Raw genomic sequence first — 14,127 nt, 5'->3', positions numbered from 1 at the left:
ACACATTTAATGCCCCTAATATTTGTATGTTTACTCCCATAGAGTGTTGTGAGACCAAAGTGGTGTTACAGTACCTTCTCCTTCACTCCAGTTTGCATGAGGTGTGTGTGAGTGTGTGTTTTATTTATTTCTCAGTATATTTGTGTGAGTGCTTGGTGCCTTTAGTTTTCTCCTCCCCCTTCCACTGGATGTTCAATCAACACACCTGCCTGCAATCATCTTAGCCTCCAAGAACCCTGCACCGACACAGGCTGGCTTTACACGACAACGATCTGAACACAGACTAAAAAAAGTGGCCGCTTAGACTTTGGGTGGAAATCTGTGTGCACACAGTGATGCAAAAGTGTATGAAATTTGATGTAGTGTGCATGCCAGGTGACAAGGTGGCACTGTGAGCACTGCCATACAACACCAACAAGAGCGCGCACATGTGATGAACTGGGCTTACCTGCTGAAATAACTCTTGGATAAATATCAGAGCAGCTAGGGCAACTTAATGTCTGACTGATATGTTTGTTGTTGTTTGCCTGTACTACACATGGTTTTGACATCAACACATATGCAACAAGAGCCAGCGTGAGCAGCTTAGAGCACACTTTTGCGTTTTCAAACCTTTAGATAGGAGCGCGACATCGGAGCGTTTTTTAAGATTCCCCCTCTGGAGGGCGGGCCGTCGAAACAAAAGGCACATGTGATCAAATATTTTGTCGGTTTCACATGGGATGGTGTTGTGCCTGAGTCTCTGATCGTTGTGCCGTTCATGGACTTTTTACTTTTTTTAGGCTGAGTAATTGTTACTATAGTTAGGTGAAGCATCTCACGGAAGCAGAGTTACATAGGATTGGAGCCAGCTGTCTTCTGTTGTAATGAGTGATTTGGCTAAGAATGGATGTGTGCATTTACGAGTCAAGGGGATGTGTTCATCATGCCTTAAACAGAGTAGAAAGGCATTTATTTATTTATTTATTTATCAGTTATTATTATTCAACATCTCAGTTGTTTTCTTATCTGACATTGGTGCTGACATACATCACATTTTAATCCACAGTCTTGTAATTTCTTCTGCAGATTTAGACCAGAAACCCAACATTCACAAGAAAAAAAAAGTTTTGACACCCTGTCTCTCTGGTCTGCATTTTGGTTCAGTTGTATTTGTGACTGTTGCTGAAGCTGACAGTTATGATGCTCTGTTTTAGCATTGACTAGACGAGCTTTCAGCTTCAGAAATGATCTTCATGACATGTATGAGAAGTTAACAATGTCATGTTTAACAAAATCATCCATGAACTGTGTGTTGCTGAATTATTAAAACATGGTGGACAAATGGGTATAAATATGGAAAAAGACAAAATAATGCACCTCTGTTTCAAGTCTGAGTGTGGTATCAGGTTAGCACTGGGGCAATTTGAAAGTACTGGCAAATTTAAGGTCACAATATAATAAAAGATAGATCCCCAATGGGAACTTTGTTCAATGGAGCTAAAAAAACAATACTGGATTTTATTATACAACAGAACAGGGAAGCAAAAATGTAAAACCTAATAGAGCAGTCCTACTGATTTAAACAAGGATTCTTTATGTAATATCCTCGACTACAGGCAGCAATTGGCCAAACACGTCTTTCAAAAGGTCACTTTGACAGTTCAAGTCGACGCAGCTTTGTGTAAAAGCACATCTCAGCTCTCTGGGGACACATTGGCAGTCTGAGAGTCCAAAGTGTGGCTGTGAACACAGCCGTCACATCAGTGTGTTAGCGACAGCGCTCAGGAAGATGGAGGCTTGACAGAGAAGAGCACGGAAAAGGTTTTGAGGGTCGATAAATAAGTAACAGCTGTTTACGGGATGAAATAGGTCAAGTCAATAGCCAGCAAGTGGTCAGGCGCTAATGCACTATCTCTCACAGGGGGATTTATATATTTGTAGGATAAAGGTTTAATATCCAATAAAGTGTGTTATCATTTACTAGTAAAAGAGGATAAAAGGCCCTCTCTTCTGTGTTTCTTGATGCTATGGGATAATGGAACTTTAACTGAACGATTAGACTTGGATAAATAAAATTAAGAAAATGCAGCTGTGTTTTAATTTGTGTATCTTAATCATTTAGATGCTAATTTCCCCCCCAACAGTGCAAATCAAATGTGTCATGATTATTGCAAACAATCCTTTTACAAATCAAATGTAGATTCAATCTGTATTTTTAATGCAATCAGTGAGCAACAGCTGCGTGGTCCACAAAACAGGAATAAATATTGATTTAAGTACTGTTACAAAGTACTGGTTACTGATCTGTTTGTCCACAGTGCTTCATTTCTTAAAAGGGATCCACGTACAGTATATACTGTATGGTGTTCACGTCAGATATCGGCTGCTATCTGAAGCACTGCAGCCACCAATAAAAACAGACTGACTACAGTGCACTCAGCTGAGGGGATTACCATCATAAAGCTTGCGCCCATCCCATTTACAGAGGAAAAATCACTTTGATAAAGCCGGTGTTTCAGCAAATCAGAGGGCCACCCGATGAGAGGTTTTAATCTTCTTGCAGACACATCTCTGCAGAACACGCATGACCCCTTTTCTGTCCTTAAAATTTTGGCTGTACTGGAGAGGTAAACAATGTTGTGTCTGACCTTTTACTTAGACTGATTATTCCTGTTATTGGTGCAGCCAATGAAATGTAAAACTGCTTTTAAAAAAAACACGCTTGTTTTTTCCTCCTTAATCCTCTGTTTGAATAATGTACCTTTAGACTGTATGGGTTTTGCAAAACTGTGATGGTGTCCCAATCTTTTCTTATCTTTTTAGACTTTTCTCTTATTCATCGTGTGTGTTGTGCAAACAAGGAAATGTGCAATGTTGTTCTTGTTTTACATTGTGTGATTCGCTGTTTTCATCTCGTACGTGTTTTTTTTCTATTTTTTATTTTATACATAGAGCTTATTTATTCAGGATGTTTTGGCAGCTGTAAAATGTGTGCAACACTGGAAACAAATTTTATATTGCATCATGGTTTATCTTATCGCATCTTATCATGTGGAATTGAAAACTGGTGTGTCATGTCAAATAATGTCGTAGCATGTCACATCATATCACATCAACGTAAAGTATCGTACCATGTCATGTTGTATCGTATCTGTGCTATTGTATCATGGCGTAGTGTATCGTATCATGTCATGTATTAGGTTGATTTAGTATTGTGGCATGTTGTATTGTGTAGTATCATATTATAACATTGCAACTACTGGAATCAGCATTATCCCTTATTATCACTCTACAAGTTAGCTGCTGCTTCACTGACTTCTGTTGAAGTGCAAACTTAAAATTACTTAAGAACTCTGGAGTGTTTGTCGCTTTCGCTGCCACCAATGGACAAAGTGTAAGATTAATCTCTTAACTCTTCTTTTTCTTTAAATGTGTTGGAAGGGTATTCAGACAAAATTCTTATTTCAACTCCATCTTCACAAGCAACACACAATCAATCTTTGGAGTGGAATTATTGTCATCAAAAGGGCTGTTTTGTCTTGTTTGCTTCTTTAAGTCATAGAGGCAGCAGAATTAAATAATCATTCTGTTTCATTTACGGCTAAAAACCCCTCATAGGAGCTTTTATATCGTATGTCAAAATGTATCATTAAAAATGTTCTGTCCTTACGAGTTCACTCATTTTGCCTATTTTTTGAATCGTGCGTTGCACGTATGTTGAACTCATCCTGAATCGTAGTACACAATTACATTAGAAATTACATCATCCCAAACACTGTCAGGGGATTATGCAAACCAGATCAAGCAGAGGTGAGACGTTTAACCTTTTTCCAGCTGTAGTGAATCCTAATAACACAACAGGCCAGTCTTTGTCACAATAAATTAAATGGGGTGTTGTGGGAACATCACTTTACGAGATCATTTAAATTGTATTTTCTTTATTTGAAAATTATTCTTATACCCATCCATCTGTTTCTACATATGTTTATTTGGCAGTCCATGTGTTTAACATGGTCACTAAGTTTTAATCAGTTTATGGAACGCTTAAAATAAAGCCTACAGCAATCTGTTACAAACTTATCCTTCCTTGAACAGCAACGACAATGTTTCGCTTTAGGTATACTGTGTCACTTACAGCTTCAAACTTATTGAAATGTAATCTTTTTTTCTCTCTTTTTATGGAATAGTGAAAAAAAACATTAACTTTTTGACAAAAATTTGAACGAGGTGCACCTCTTCATGTGTGAATATGTTCATGCTGAGTGTCCATCTGTGCAACAGAACAAACATGTGATTTCTGCAGTGTTGCTTACCCTCTTTGAAAGAGATCCACATTGTGAAACTTGTGCAGCTCTACAGAAAACTCCAGTGTTCCCTGAACTTCAGACATGATATAATCCCACTCATCACCTGTCAGGAGAGAAGACATTCAGTAAATATGACGCATCGGACGAATGAGGCGGATAAGACAAATGACAACGGAGAAAAAAAAAAAAAAAAAAAAAACATGAAATAAAGTGGAAGAGGTGTAAATGTCGGGACACTGGCAGATATGATGGTGATGAACGCTGGCTGGAAGGCCCCCTATTGATTTTTGCTCAGGGCCCCAACAGACTCACCACTGCAAACACCACCCTAAAATCGAGGTATTTTTAAGTAAAAGCACTGAATGGATCTTTGAATCTTTGCAGTGGGAAACAAGAATCTATTTCTGTTCTTTAATTGCCTATCCTGACACCTATCCCACAGCAGCAGCCACTAACACTAGCGCATAACACTAATTGTATAAAGTTCATCTTAATTCTATTTTATATACTGTATGACTATAGGCTAAAGTAGTTTAATGTTAAGTTAATTCTAATTCCAAAGTTGATTTTACAGTGCATGTCATGCCTATAACTACCCCTTTCATTGCATTCACACACCTATTGGCACTGAACTTGGATCATGTTAAAAGCAATTATAAACAATAAGTAAGGTATTCTACTTGACTTGTGTCTTGAAATAACATTTGTTATGAATGGCGCTACACAAATACAGATAGATTGATTAATTTTGGGTTTTTGGAAAAGACCAGTACCATAGCTCTCTGTAGCGCATTTGTTTTTTGGAGGGCTATCAGAAGACAAGTGTTTAGGAGAGTAAAAAAGGCAAGTAAAGTCCTTATTGTCCAACTTGCAAGAAAACATTTATTGCAAATAAATGTATCTTTGTAAGTTAGATAATATGCAGTAGTTTGCCTGCAATCGTTATTATGTGATTTTGGACTGACATTTCAAAAATCAACTAAGCAAATGCACATGTTACCACTTTGATTGAGTTACTTTTTCAAGCTTAATGTTAATAATTGAAGCTGCTATTTCAAAAAAAAGCTGTCTGGATAGCTTTAACAAATTAATGAGAATCTTAACCAGAAAAAAAATGCAATTAATAATCCTCAGGACTTGTGGTTCAATATGGTGCTTTAAGGTACCTACCAAAGTAGAAAATGACAGTACCAGATCAGAATTTGAGGTCCCATGTATTATGCTGTGCATTCAGCATATTTTATATTGTACTGAAATAAACTTAAGTTCCACCAATATTAGGATTAAGAAAAATTAAACTCTCCGTTTTCCCATCATATCCAAATATGAACTCATTTAAAATCCACTTTTAGCTTTCAATCCACAATGCCTGCAGTGTTATTAAAAAACAGAGAGGAACTGCATACTCTGCAGAGTTCAGTGATAGTGCCATGGAAGCTGAAGCACATGAAAAACTGAGCCGCGACCAAGCAATAGGAGATGAAACACTGACGGTGTTTACGGCAAAGTGTATCAAATAACCTCTCATTGAATGCTTTGAAATATAACCCTTGCATGTGTGCGAGTTCCTTGAAATGTTGTATACACCGACACGGAGGCTCAGTAGAAGATGCACACAAGTGTCAAAACAGAAACAACATTGTCACTGTGAAATAAAACTAAAAGAGCTGCATCATCCCTGGTGCATTATGTCTTTGGCTGAGCTGCTTTAAAAGCTATCTCAGTGCACTTTCCTTAAGCAGTGAAGATTTATCCGGACCGGCTGGTTTTATTACACCAGAGCCCAGACACTGGAGTATTGGGAGACGTTAATTTGCTGCAACTAAAATGCAAAGATTCCTGCTAATTAAAGTTTATTTCAGTTCACAGATATTCTGTGGAAACCACTGAGCTTCCAACCATAGCCAACAAAAAGTTTCAGCTTTAATCTTTATGTTTCTTAATGGGCAATTGACCGTTTGCTGGTCATCTCTGCCTCATTAGCTGCTGTGGCGCCTTTTAAATTGAGTTTAAAGGATTTGTTATTACAAAAGAAGAAACAAATATTACTATTCATAGAATTTTTAAAAACATAGCTGCCTAATTTCAAATAGGACGTCAAAGCTGGAATGGTTTTTTTTTTAGGCTAGAGATGACTGTTTCTGGCAGGTTTTATTATCTGCAGCTGGCTAGCTAACTAAGCTAACAAATGCTTTTGGTTCAAAACTGAGGGTTCCTTTGATGTTGATGTTTAAAAACTGAAACTATACTCCCATAAAAGGATTTTTAATATTGCTTGACAACTTGTGATTCCCTTCTAAACAGGGGTAGTCAAAAGTTTGAATGCCTCTATAACTACAACTGCCTCTAGTAGCTTATGTTTGTGAATCAGCAGCCAGGAATTATTTGGGCAATTGACAAGTTGTTATAGACAGGAGTAGTGAAAAAACTTGAATCCCTTTTATAATGGCAACTGTCTCTGGTTTGTTTGTGAATCAGCAGCACGCTACCTAATATGGCTAACAATTGATCAGTGAATGGTTGAAAACACTGTCTGCTTATTTGATGTTGATGTTTTAAAGCTGACTCAGGAATTTTTGTGAAAGATGAGCAAATATTTGATGGTGCTTGACACATTTTTATGATATTATAAAATGTATTGTTAGGTGGTGAGTTAGTCCCATGAGTATGGTGAACCCAGAGTCACACTTATTGTGCTTCATAACTGTTTGGCTGCTTAAAGGGATACTTCACCCATTTACATGAAGCTGTGTATCATTAGAAACATGGTAGTAGTGTTGAGTGGTCGTGAATCCAGCCCTCATTTTGCCCTGAGATGAGAAAAATGTGTTTTTCTTTGCGTGAAAGTTTTCTTCATGTGATGCAAAAAGCGTCATATTGCATCACACACACATCACACAGCTTCATGCAAATGGGTGAAGTATCCCTTTAAACAACGTGAAATCAATGCCAAATGAAAGGGTATGCTATAGGTAACTTTCTTAAAGCTGTTGTACTGTTATCTACTAACATTTTCATAAAGATAAGTACAGTACCTATATGCTATCCTTACATCAGACATGATCCTGGGCCAGCTTCCAACAGAGAAGAAACAATACAAAGTGGGTGTTCTCATTTGAACAGATCTGCCATGACTGGATGAGCAAAACAAGTGAGATTTGAGGGTGAAGGTCAATTGTCCATATCTATGCAGCATAAAATATTTTTTAGTTCTAATTCAGTAACCTTGAGTAAATGATAAGGTTAATTAAATTTGGTTAGGGACTTTCTAATATTGATGAAAAAAACAACATAAATATTAGATTAACCTACAGTCGGTTTCAATTTGTCACTTCATGAGCAGAGGAATGTATTCAGAGTCCCTTCCCGACAGCTCAATTTCATTAGTGCAAATATGGCGAGTATAAGGTGTCTTTTTCAATTGGCAGGAAACCAGTCTCATCCAACTCACTTATGCTGAGAAGGTGAATAATAAATATCTTTGCCAAGTGGATAGAAGGGATTGTTAAACTTTAAGACTTGAGCCTACAGTATGTTTCCAATAGCAGCAGTCTGTGAGTGGGTGAACATTGTTAAAACATATCAGCATTAGGACCAGAAGCAGTACAATCAGCTGCCCTGAGAACGTCTATTACCTTTTCAGACATATGACACTCTACTCTGCCACAAAAAATACAATATTAGGCCACTGTTTTTTCCTCTTTTTGTGACTCTACATATTGACCAACTTGTCATACATAAAAGTAATCAGTCATGATGTGTTGTACGTGTAGGTCATTTGATGTGACAGTGTTAGTCAGTGCAGTTGGTACAGCTCGTCTTTTCTTCAGTGTTGATGGAGCTAGCTAACGCTGCTTCATTGTTTACCTAATCCAAGCCCACATCCTACTTATCTGCTCTCTGCTGGCTTTATAGCCGATCACTTCTCCAGTAATTTTAGGAAAGACTTAACTCGTTTTAACATTTTTGGATTTAATGAAGCCTTGATGTGATTCCCACCTTAACATTTGCCCTATTTTGGGGTTTTAGGGATACCCGATACCAGCAAGCAAATTCTTGCACTCTGTTAAATTGCACAAATATGTTGCCAGCATATTGGTGCATTTTTAACTGTGCCTTCTCTTTCTTTTGCTTGTGGCAAATTCTGGTGAAAAATATCAATAAAAACTAAAGTTTCATTGAAGATTACACTGTTCTGAAGTTATGAAATACTTCAGGTTACTCAATTAATAAAGTTTTAACCAGTCTCATGAAAAGTCCTCACTATTGTGTTTTCCTTTTTTATTTTCTAACTCAAATCATAGCTATTTCTATGTTAATATGTAGTTATATAAAATCTCTCAGGTCTGGATTTTTTTTTTTAAATACAGCATCTTAGACAACATTTGTATTGTTTGCATCAGGATTTCACAAAACAGAATCTTAATTATTGGAAATGTATTTCCAACAGGCACTCACAAAGAAGTTCTCTTTCAAAGGTTTTCCATAATGTAGAAAACCTTTTTCAGAACTATTTCAAGGATAAGCTTATAATTCCCCACCAGGATTTTAGGAGGATTGAGATTGATTCAGGCCATCACGTTGGCAAATACACTTGTAAAACTTTTCACAATGCCTTTATGTTATTTTTCTGAATATGTCATTGTAATATTTTAGGCCATTTCCTGTAGAAAAAAGCGAAATCATTTGAAGACACAATCAAACAAAGGTCTGAGTTAAAGCTGATCTATGAGTTGACTTAAGAGGCACATCCTTAGAATACATGCCCCATAAAGATACAAACCATCATGCTAACCGATAAGATGTGTTTGTTTGCCTGCACTGTAAAGCACACCAGCTGCTGTGTTGCTTTATCTCTGACAAGGTAGCTGCTAAAGGAGTGTTTGCTTTCCCAAAGAGACTCTAACACGCTGTATTTTACTGCACATACGGATGCCATAAGGGTTTCTAAATCAATGAGAAAAGAGCTTTGCATCTTTATATATCATTTGGTTGGGAAGCATCTCACAGGGATTGTAAGGTGGCCTTTCCTATACCCTCACTTGCACAAAGAGATTTTTCTGTAAAGGGATCAATATGTCGAATACTTTTCCTGCAGAACTAAACTTGGATCCTGACTTCGGTCTTACAAAAACTCTAACTGAAGCAGTTTTTGAAAGCGGCTCTCCTTTGGTCATGTATGCTGTGCATCCTGTTGTTTTATTGTATCACAACATGTGTCTTATATTCTTTCCCCTCGGTCATTGTTGGACGTTCTTAATTGTTTCTTTTGTGTTTACTGTTGACAATTAGGTATGTTTTAAGGCCAAGGGAAAAGGCTTTACAAATTAGTTTAGGCTTCAAGTTCTGCAATGCATGGCATCACTTTACATCCATAATTGTCCCTTGAAAACAAATATCTCTATTTCAAGTTAGCTGTAGGTGTCTTTATTTCTGTTATTGGAGCTCTATCCCTCAATTTCTAAGCTTGTGCTTGGCATTGAAGAGAAATCAGAGAATATGTGTTTGTATATCTCAAAGTCCCAATTCACAATTTGCCTCAGGGTTCTTTACAATCGATTCGAGCACACAGCATGACACCATTAATAAAACTCCTTTTCATGTGTTAATGTTTTTTTAAACAAAAATATGTTAAATCAATTTGCTGAGCATTCTGTTCCCAGTATTGTTGTTACAGTCAAAATAAATTGAGTCCTGATAGCTGCACGGCTCTAAACCCCCCCCCCCCCCCCACACACACACACACACACACACACACACCCACACACACACACACCCCATTAGATCTGCACAACCTGTAGGAAAGCCAATGTTTATCTTTGCTGCTTGTGCACTTTTACAGCTATCTCTTCCTGGATTTTCAACTTGCTGCGAATCATTAAACACTAATCATTACAAAACAGCCGTCTGCTGTCTTATTACTATTTAATGCAGGCCACCACACACTGGCTTTGTTGGAAGTCTATAGTACACAGGTAACAGTCATTCCTCTGCCTTAAAGTGCAAAATAAAATAAAAACTTAAACTATTGGCTGTGCTTAAGCGGCTTTTTCCGTTGGGAATGCTGACTGACATCTCCCATCTCGTTTTGGGAGGGGTGAGGAGGTGTTCATAGTGACTGAATATGTAATGAGCAGATTTTGCTGGTCACGTCTGAGTAGGTGTGACTGTAACACAGAGAGTCATTATGTGCCACATCTGGAAAATGCTGTGGGTGTGGGTGTGTTCAGCTCAAAGGGCTGCAAATTAATCTCAACCATTATTCCATTCATTAACATTCAACTCCCTCTGCAAAACACCAAAACAGACAAAGAGACTATCAGCACAAGGCGATATGTGACAAAAGACCAGTGAGTCACAGCAGCATTGTCCACGAAAGAAAAGGAGAAATAATGCAAATAATGTGAATTTCTGGCCTCACGTTTTGAAGTATTTCATTAAGATTTAAATTAAACTGCGTCTGGTATCAACACACTGTTTGTAGAAACAGAAAATCCTTAACAGGAAAGCACTGATCCAGCAATCATGTGATGCTATAATCTGGTATTTGCTAAAACCTCCCATAGAGCTGTATTATGCTCTTTGTTGGTAAAATTACTGTTCTAAATCCCGACAAAATGCAAAGAAGGGACCAAGTGGCCTAAGTTATCACGTTAAATGAGTCAGTTATAACATTAAGAGGGTGCGATGAGTGTCCTCGATATCTCTAAATGAGATTCTTTTGATCAAAGAGCCGAGTCTGCACAAAAAAAAAAAAATAAGGCTGATAAAGTCACCAGCTGGAAAATCCTTAATTCACTTCCACTTTGTACTGAGTAGTGTTTGGAGGGCTCTTAGAGCATGCATGGAAACTACAGTCAAGATCATAATAATGCTTTTGGCTACATTTGTACTCATAATTCCGAGACTCCTGATGTGCATATGTGTGTGGGCATGCAAACAAAAGTGAGTGTGCTCCTCAGGAAGAGGTCAAAGAAGGGAGGATGTTTCATCCTGCAGCTTTGAAACGACACAGTCATGAACCCTGACATGGTCTTGTGGTTTTCCTGCTCAAATCAGATGTTTACATAAAGTCACATGAGGGTTGAACTCATGCTGTATCAAAGCATGAACAGCTGATTAACTTTAATCTATTTAACCTTGCATTTTTTTTTATCAACTTCTAGAGTAAATCCTTGTGTTTTTATTTTGAAGTGGGATCTTTGCTTTGTTCTTTCTTTGACCGCAGTGAAGCACAATTTCAGACTACATCACGTGTGGAAAGCTTGATAATCAACAGTACACACACTGCACTGTGGGGAAGCTTTTATAAACAATCAAATAGCAGCATTGTTTGTCCATCCGAATCTAATTCATTCTGTTAGATCATCTCAACAAAGAGCTCATTGAAGGCATAATTGTGCTCTAAATAATCTTCTGTTGCTTTGTTAACTTAGCCTTGTGCTGTCAGCTCTATTTACACAAGGACACATTCCCAATGACCACCACCATGTGAGACAAAGACCCTCAGCTGCCCAATAGAAGGAGGATACGCTGTATAGATTATGCTAAAATACTCATTTGATTTAATTTCCCCATAAAATCCCTCCTCGTTCAGCCTATGTCTCTCTTGCCAGCCAGCAGTCTCCGGTGCAGCAGCTTTCTCTCCTTTAATGTCAAACACCGTGCTTTACAATACTCTCATGTCCACGCACATGCACACAACGAGCATCACAAGCACACGCAGGGTGTCACATTTTAAGAATCAAATGGGCTCACCTTAGCAGTGATGTAGAATAATATCTGCAAAGGGTTCGTTTCCAGCCTTCACTCAGTAAATCGCAATGTTTATATCAGCGCTTCTCCGGCTGCTGCTGCTGTTGCCATGGTTATTCATCCAGACCCTGTATGTTCTGCAGTCTCCCCCTCTCTCCCTCTCGCTCTCTCTCTTTCTCTCTATTCCTTCCCTAGCTCTCTCTCTCTCTCTCTGTCTCTCTCTCTCTCTCTCTCTCTGTCTCTTTCTCCTGATTTCAATTTGGGAAAGTGCAGCAGCGTCTGTCGCGGAATCTTGCCGTGTGTGTTTCTCCTCCAGGTCCGACAAGCGTTTTGCCCACAATACACAAAGACAGTGGTTACAGTTTCATAAGGCGAATGTAAATTTTATCTAGGAGCCAGGCACTATGTACTGTATGCATGTGCCCTGCTGCTTCTGCTGCACGATAGTATGTGCGTCCACCGCGCGAGCTGACGTCACAGCCGCCCTCTAAAAGCTGAAGTGAACCGTAACGATTATTATAATGGAAGAAACTAAACTTTGTGATGAGAGTAATGATAACAAAAAACCGGATGCATTAAAAAATACAACAGTGGCACGTGAATATCAGTTAGATTAAAAAAAAAAACCTTTTTCCATACTTCCATCTTTTAAAACAAGACTGACTTAGAGAGTTTGTCAAGGAAACAGAAACATCTTTTAAACCCTGATTTATTGACTATTTTGTATGAGTCTCCCTGGTTAAAAGATAATCATAACACGACTGTTAAGTTTCACAGCCTGAAAATGCTGGGTATTTAATATGAAATTGCTACACACAATGGCAGGTCTTTATCCAGTGGATCAACATTTGTAATAAAGTGTTGTTTGCCAGTGTCATTAAATTAAGCCTCAGTGTTTACAAAATCACTAAAAGGTGCCCAGTGGGAACAGAAAATTACAAATCCCAGTGGCCTAGATCCTGTCATCAACACATTGCCCTTTTGAAAGTAGAAGAAAGGATGAAAAGGAGTTTTGAGTGAGAGACCTAGTACGGTCGTCTCTTAACTGGACGGTCGAGGGTTTCATCTCCTGCAGTAACATGACCGCAGTGTCCTTGGTCAACACCCTTAATCCCAAATTGCTCTGGCTGCTTTGTCAGCAGGGTGAGAATGTGTATGAATGTATTACTGATGGACACTTTACATAGAAACCTCCGAAATCAGTGTGTAGACGGGTAAGTGTGACCTGAGGTGCGAAAATGCCTTGAGTAGTCAGAAGACTACTTCTGATTTATAATAGTTATAAATAGAATTAAAGTTATGAAACTATGCAATGACATACATCCTCACAGTATGCTTCAATTTGTGTGCAAAGTATTGTCTTTGTACACAGTCTTGGCTCTGTAAATTGGACACAATACAGTGGCATTTTGAAGGCGACATAACATGATCCCACCCATTAGCACAGGAAAGTCTTTGTGATACCTCTGCTCTGTTCATCATTTGCTCACCATTTTGCTCAATTTTTGTCTCCAGCAGCTCATAAGGAAAGGTTTGGCAGCTAGTCAGTTACAGAGCTGGCTTTGTTCATTACATAGATGCTAAGTTAGTTTTTCTTTTTTTGAAGCTGCATGGGCGTGCAGAATACAAGTTGTTGTTCATAGATTTGTTTTTGCTTACATCAGCTGCCCACTCCAACAAACAATGGTGATGTGGATGACAGAACCGAAACATTGAAGCTGCCACAATGAAACCAAAACAAAGAGCTTCAATACACCAAAAATGCTTTGTGCAGTTAAAGAGACTTTGCAGATTCTACAGAAAATTCTCTGGAGATTTTCACATGAAGTTCATGTCATTAAAAAAAAAACTGGACGTACTGTACAAATTACACAGCTGGAGAAACAGGGAGTCAACAGGGACTAACACCTCCTTGCCCAGAAGCCCTGCAGCAGGTTAATCTGCTCATGTGCAAAGTGCAGGGAAATTTGATGTTCTGATGCCTTTGGAAATGTTTCTTTCTTCAACATCAAGGACGCAGTCCAATGTTTTTATATAAATACACTGAAAAATGTATGATTGAACTGTCTACAGAAATTTACTT

The 14,127-nt window shown here is 38.2% G+C and overlaps 1 protein-coding gene across 1 annotated transcript in view; it reads right to left on the bottom strand.

The window, feature by feature from the left end:
* The window catches only part of fam135b (family with sequence similarity 135 member B), a 49,655-nt gene extending 37,095 nt beyond the window's left edge, over positions 1–12,560 (bottom strand). Inside the window, exons 1-2 of the mRNA XM_079367428.1 lie at positions 12,048–12,560; positions 4,296–4,392 (exon numbers count right to left, since the gene is read on the bottom strand). Of these exons, the coding sequence (XP_079223554.1) occupies positions 4,296–4,372 (77 nt within the window). The 5' untranslated portion in view covers positions 4,373–4,392; positions 12,048–12,560. The remainder of the gene's footprint in view (positions 1–4,295; positions 4,393–12,047) is intronic.
* Positions 12,561–14,127: the final 1,567 nt, after the last annotated feature.

Source organism: Symphodus melops (genome assembly GCF_947650265.1).
Source record: "Symphodus melops genome assembly, chromosome: 18".
NCBI classification, from domain to species: Eukaryota; Metazoa; Chordata; class Actinopteri; order Labriformes; family Labridae; genus Symphodus; species Symphodus melops.
This window is presented reverse-complemented; position numbering and strand designations above follow the sequence as displayed.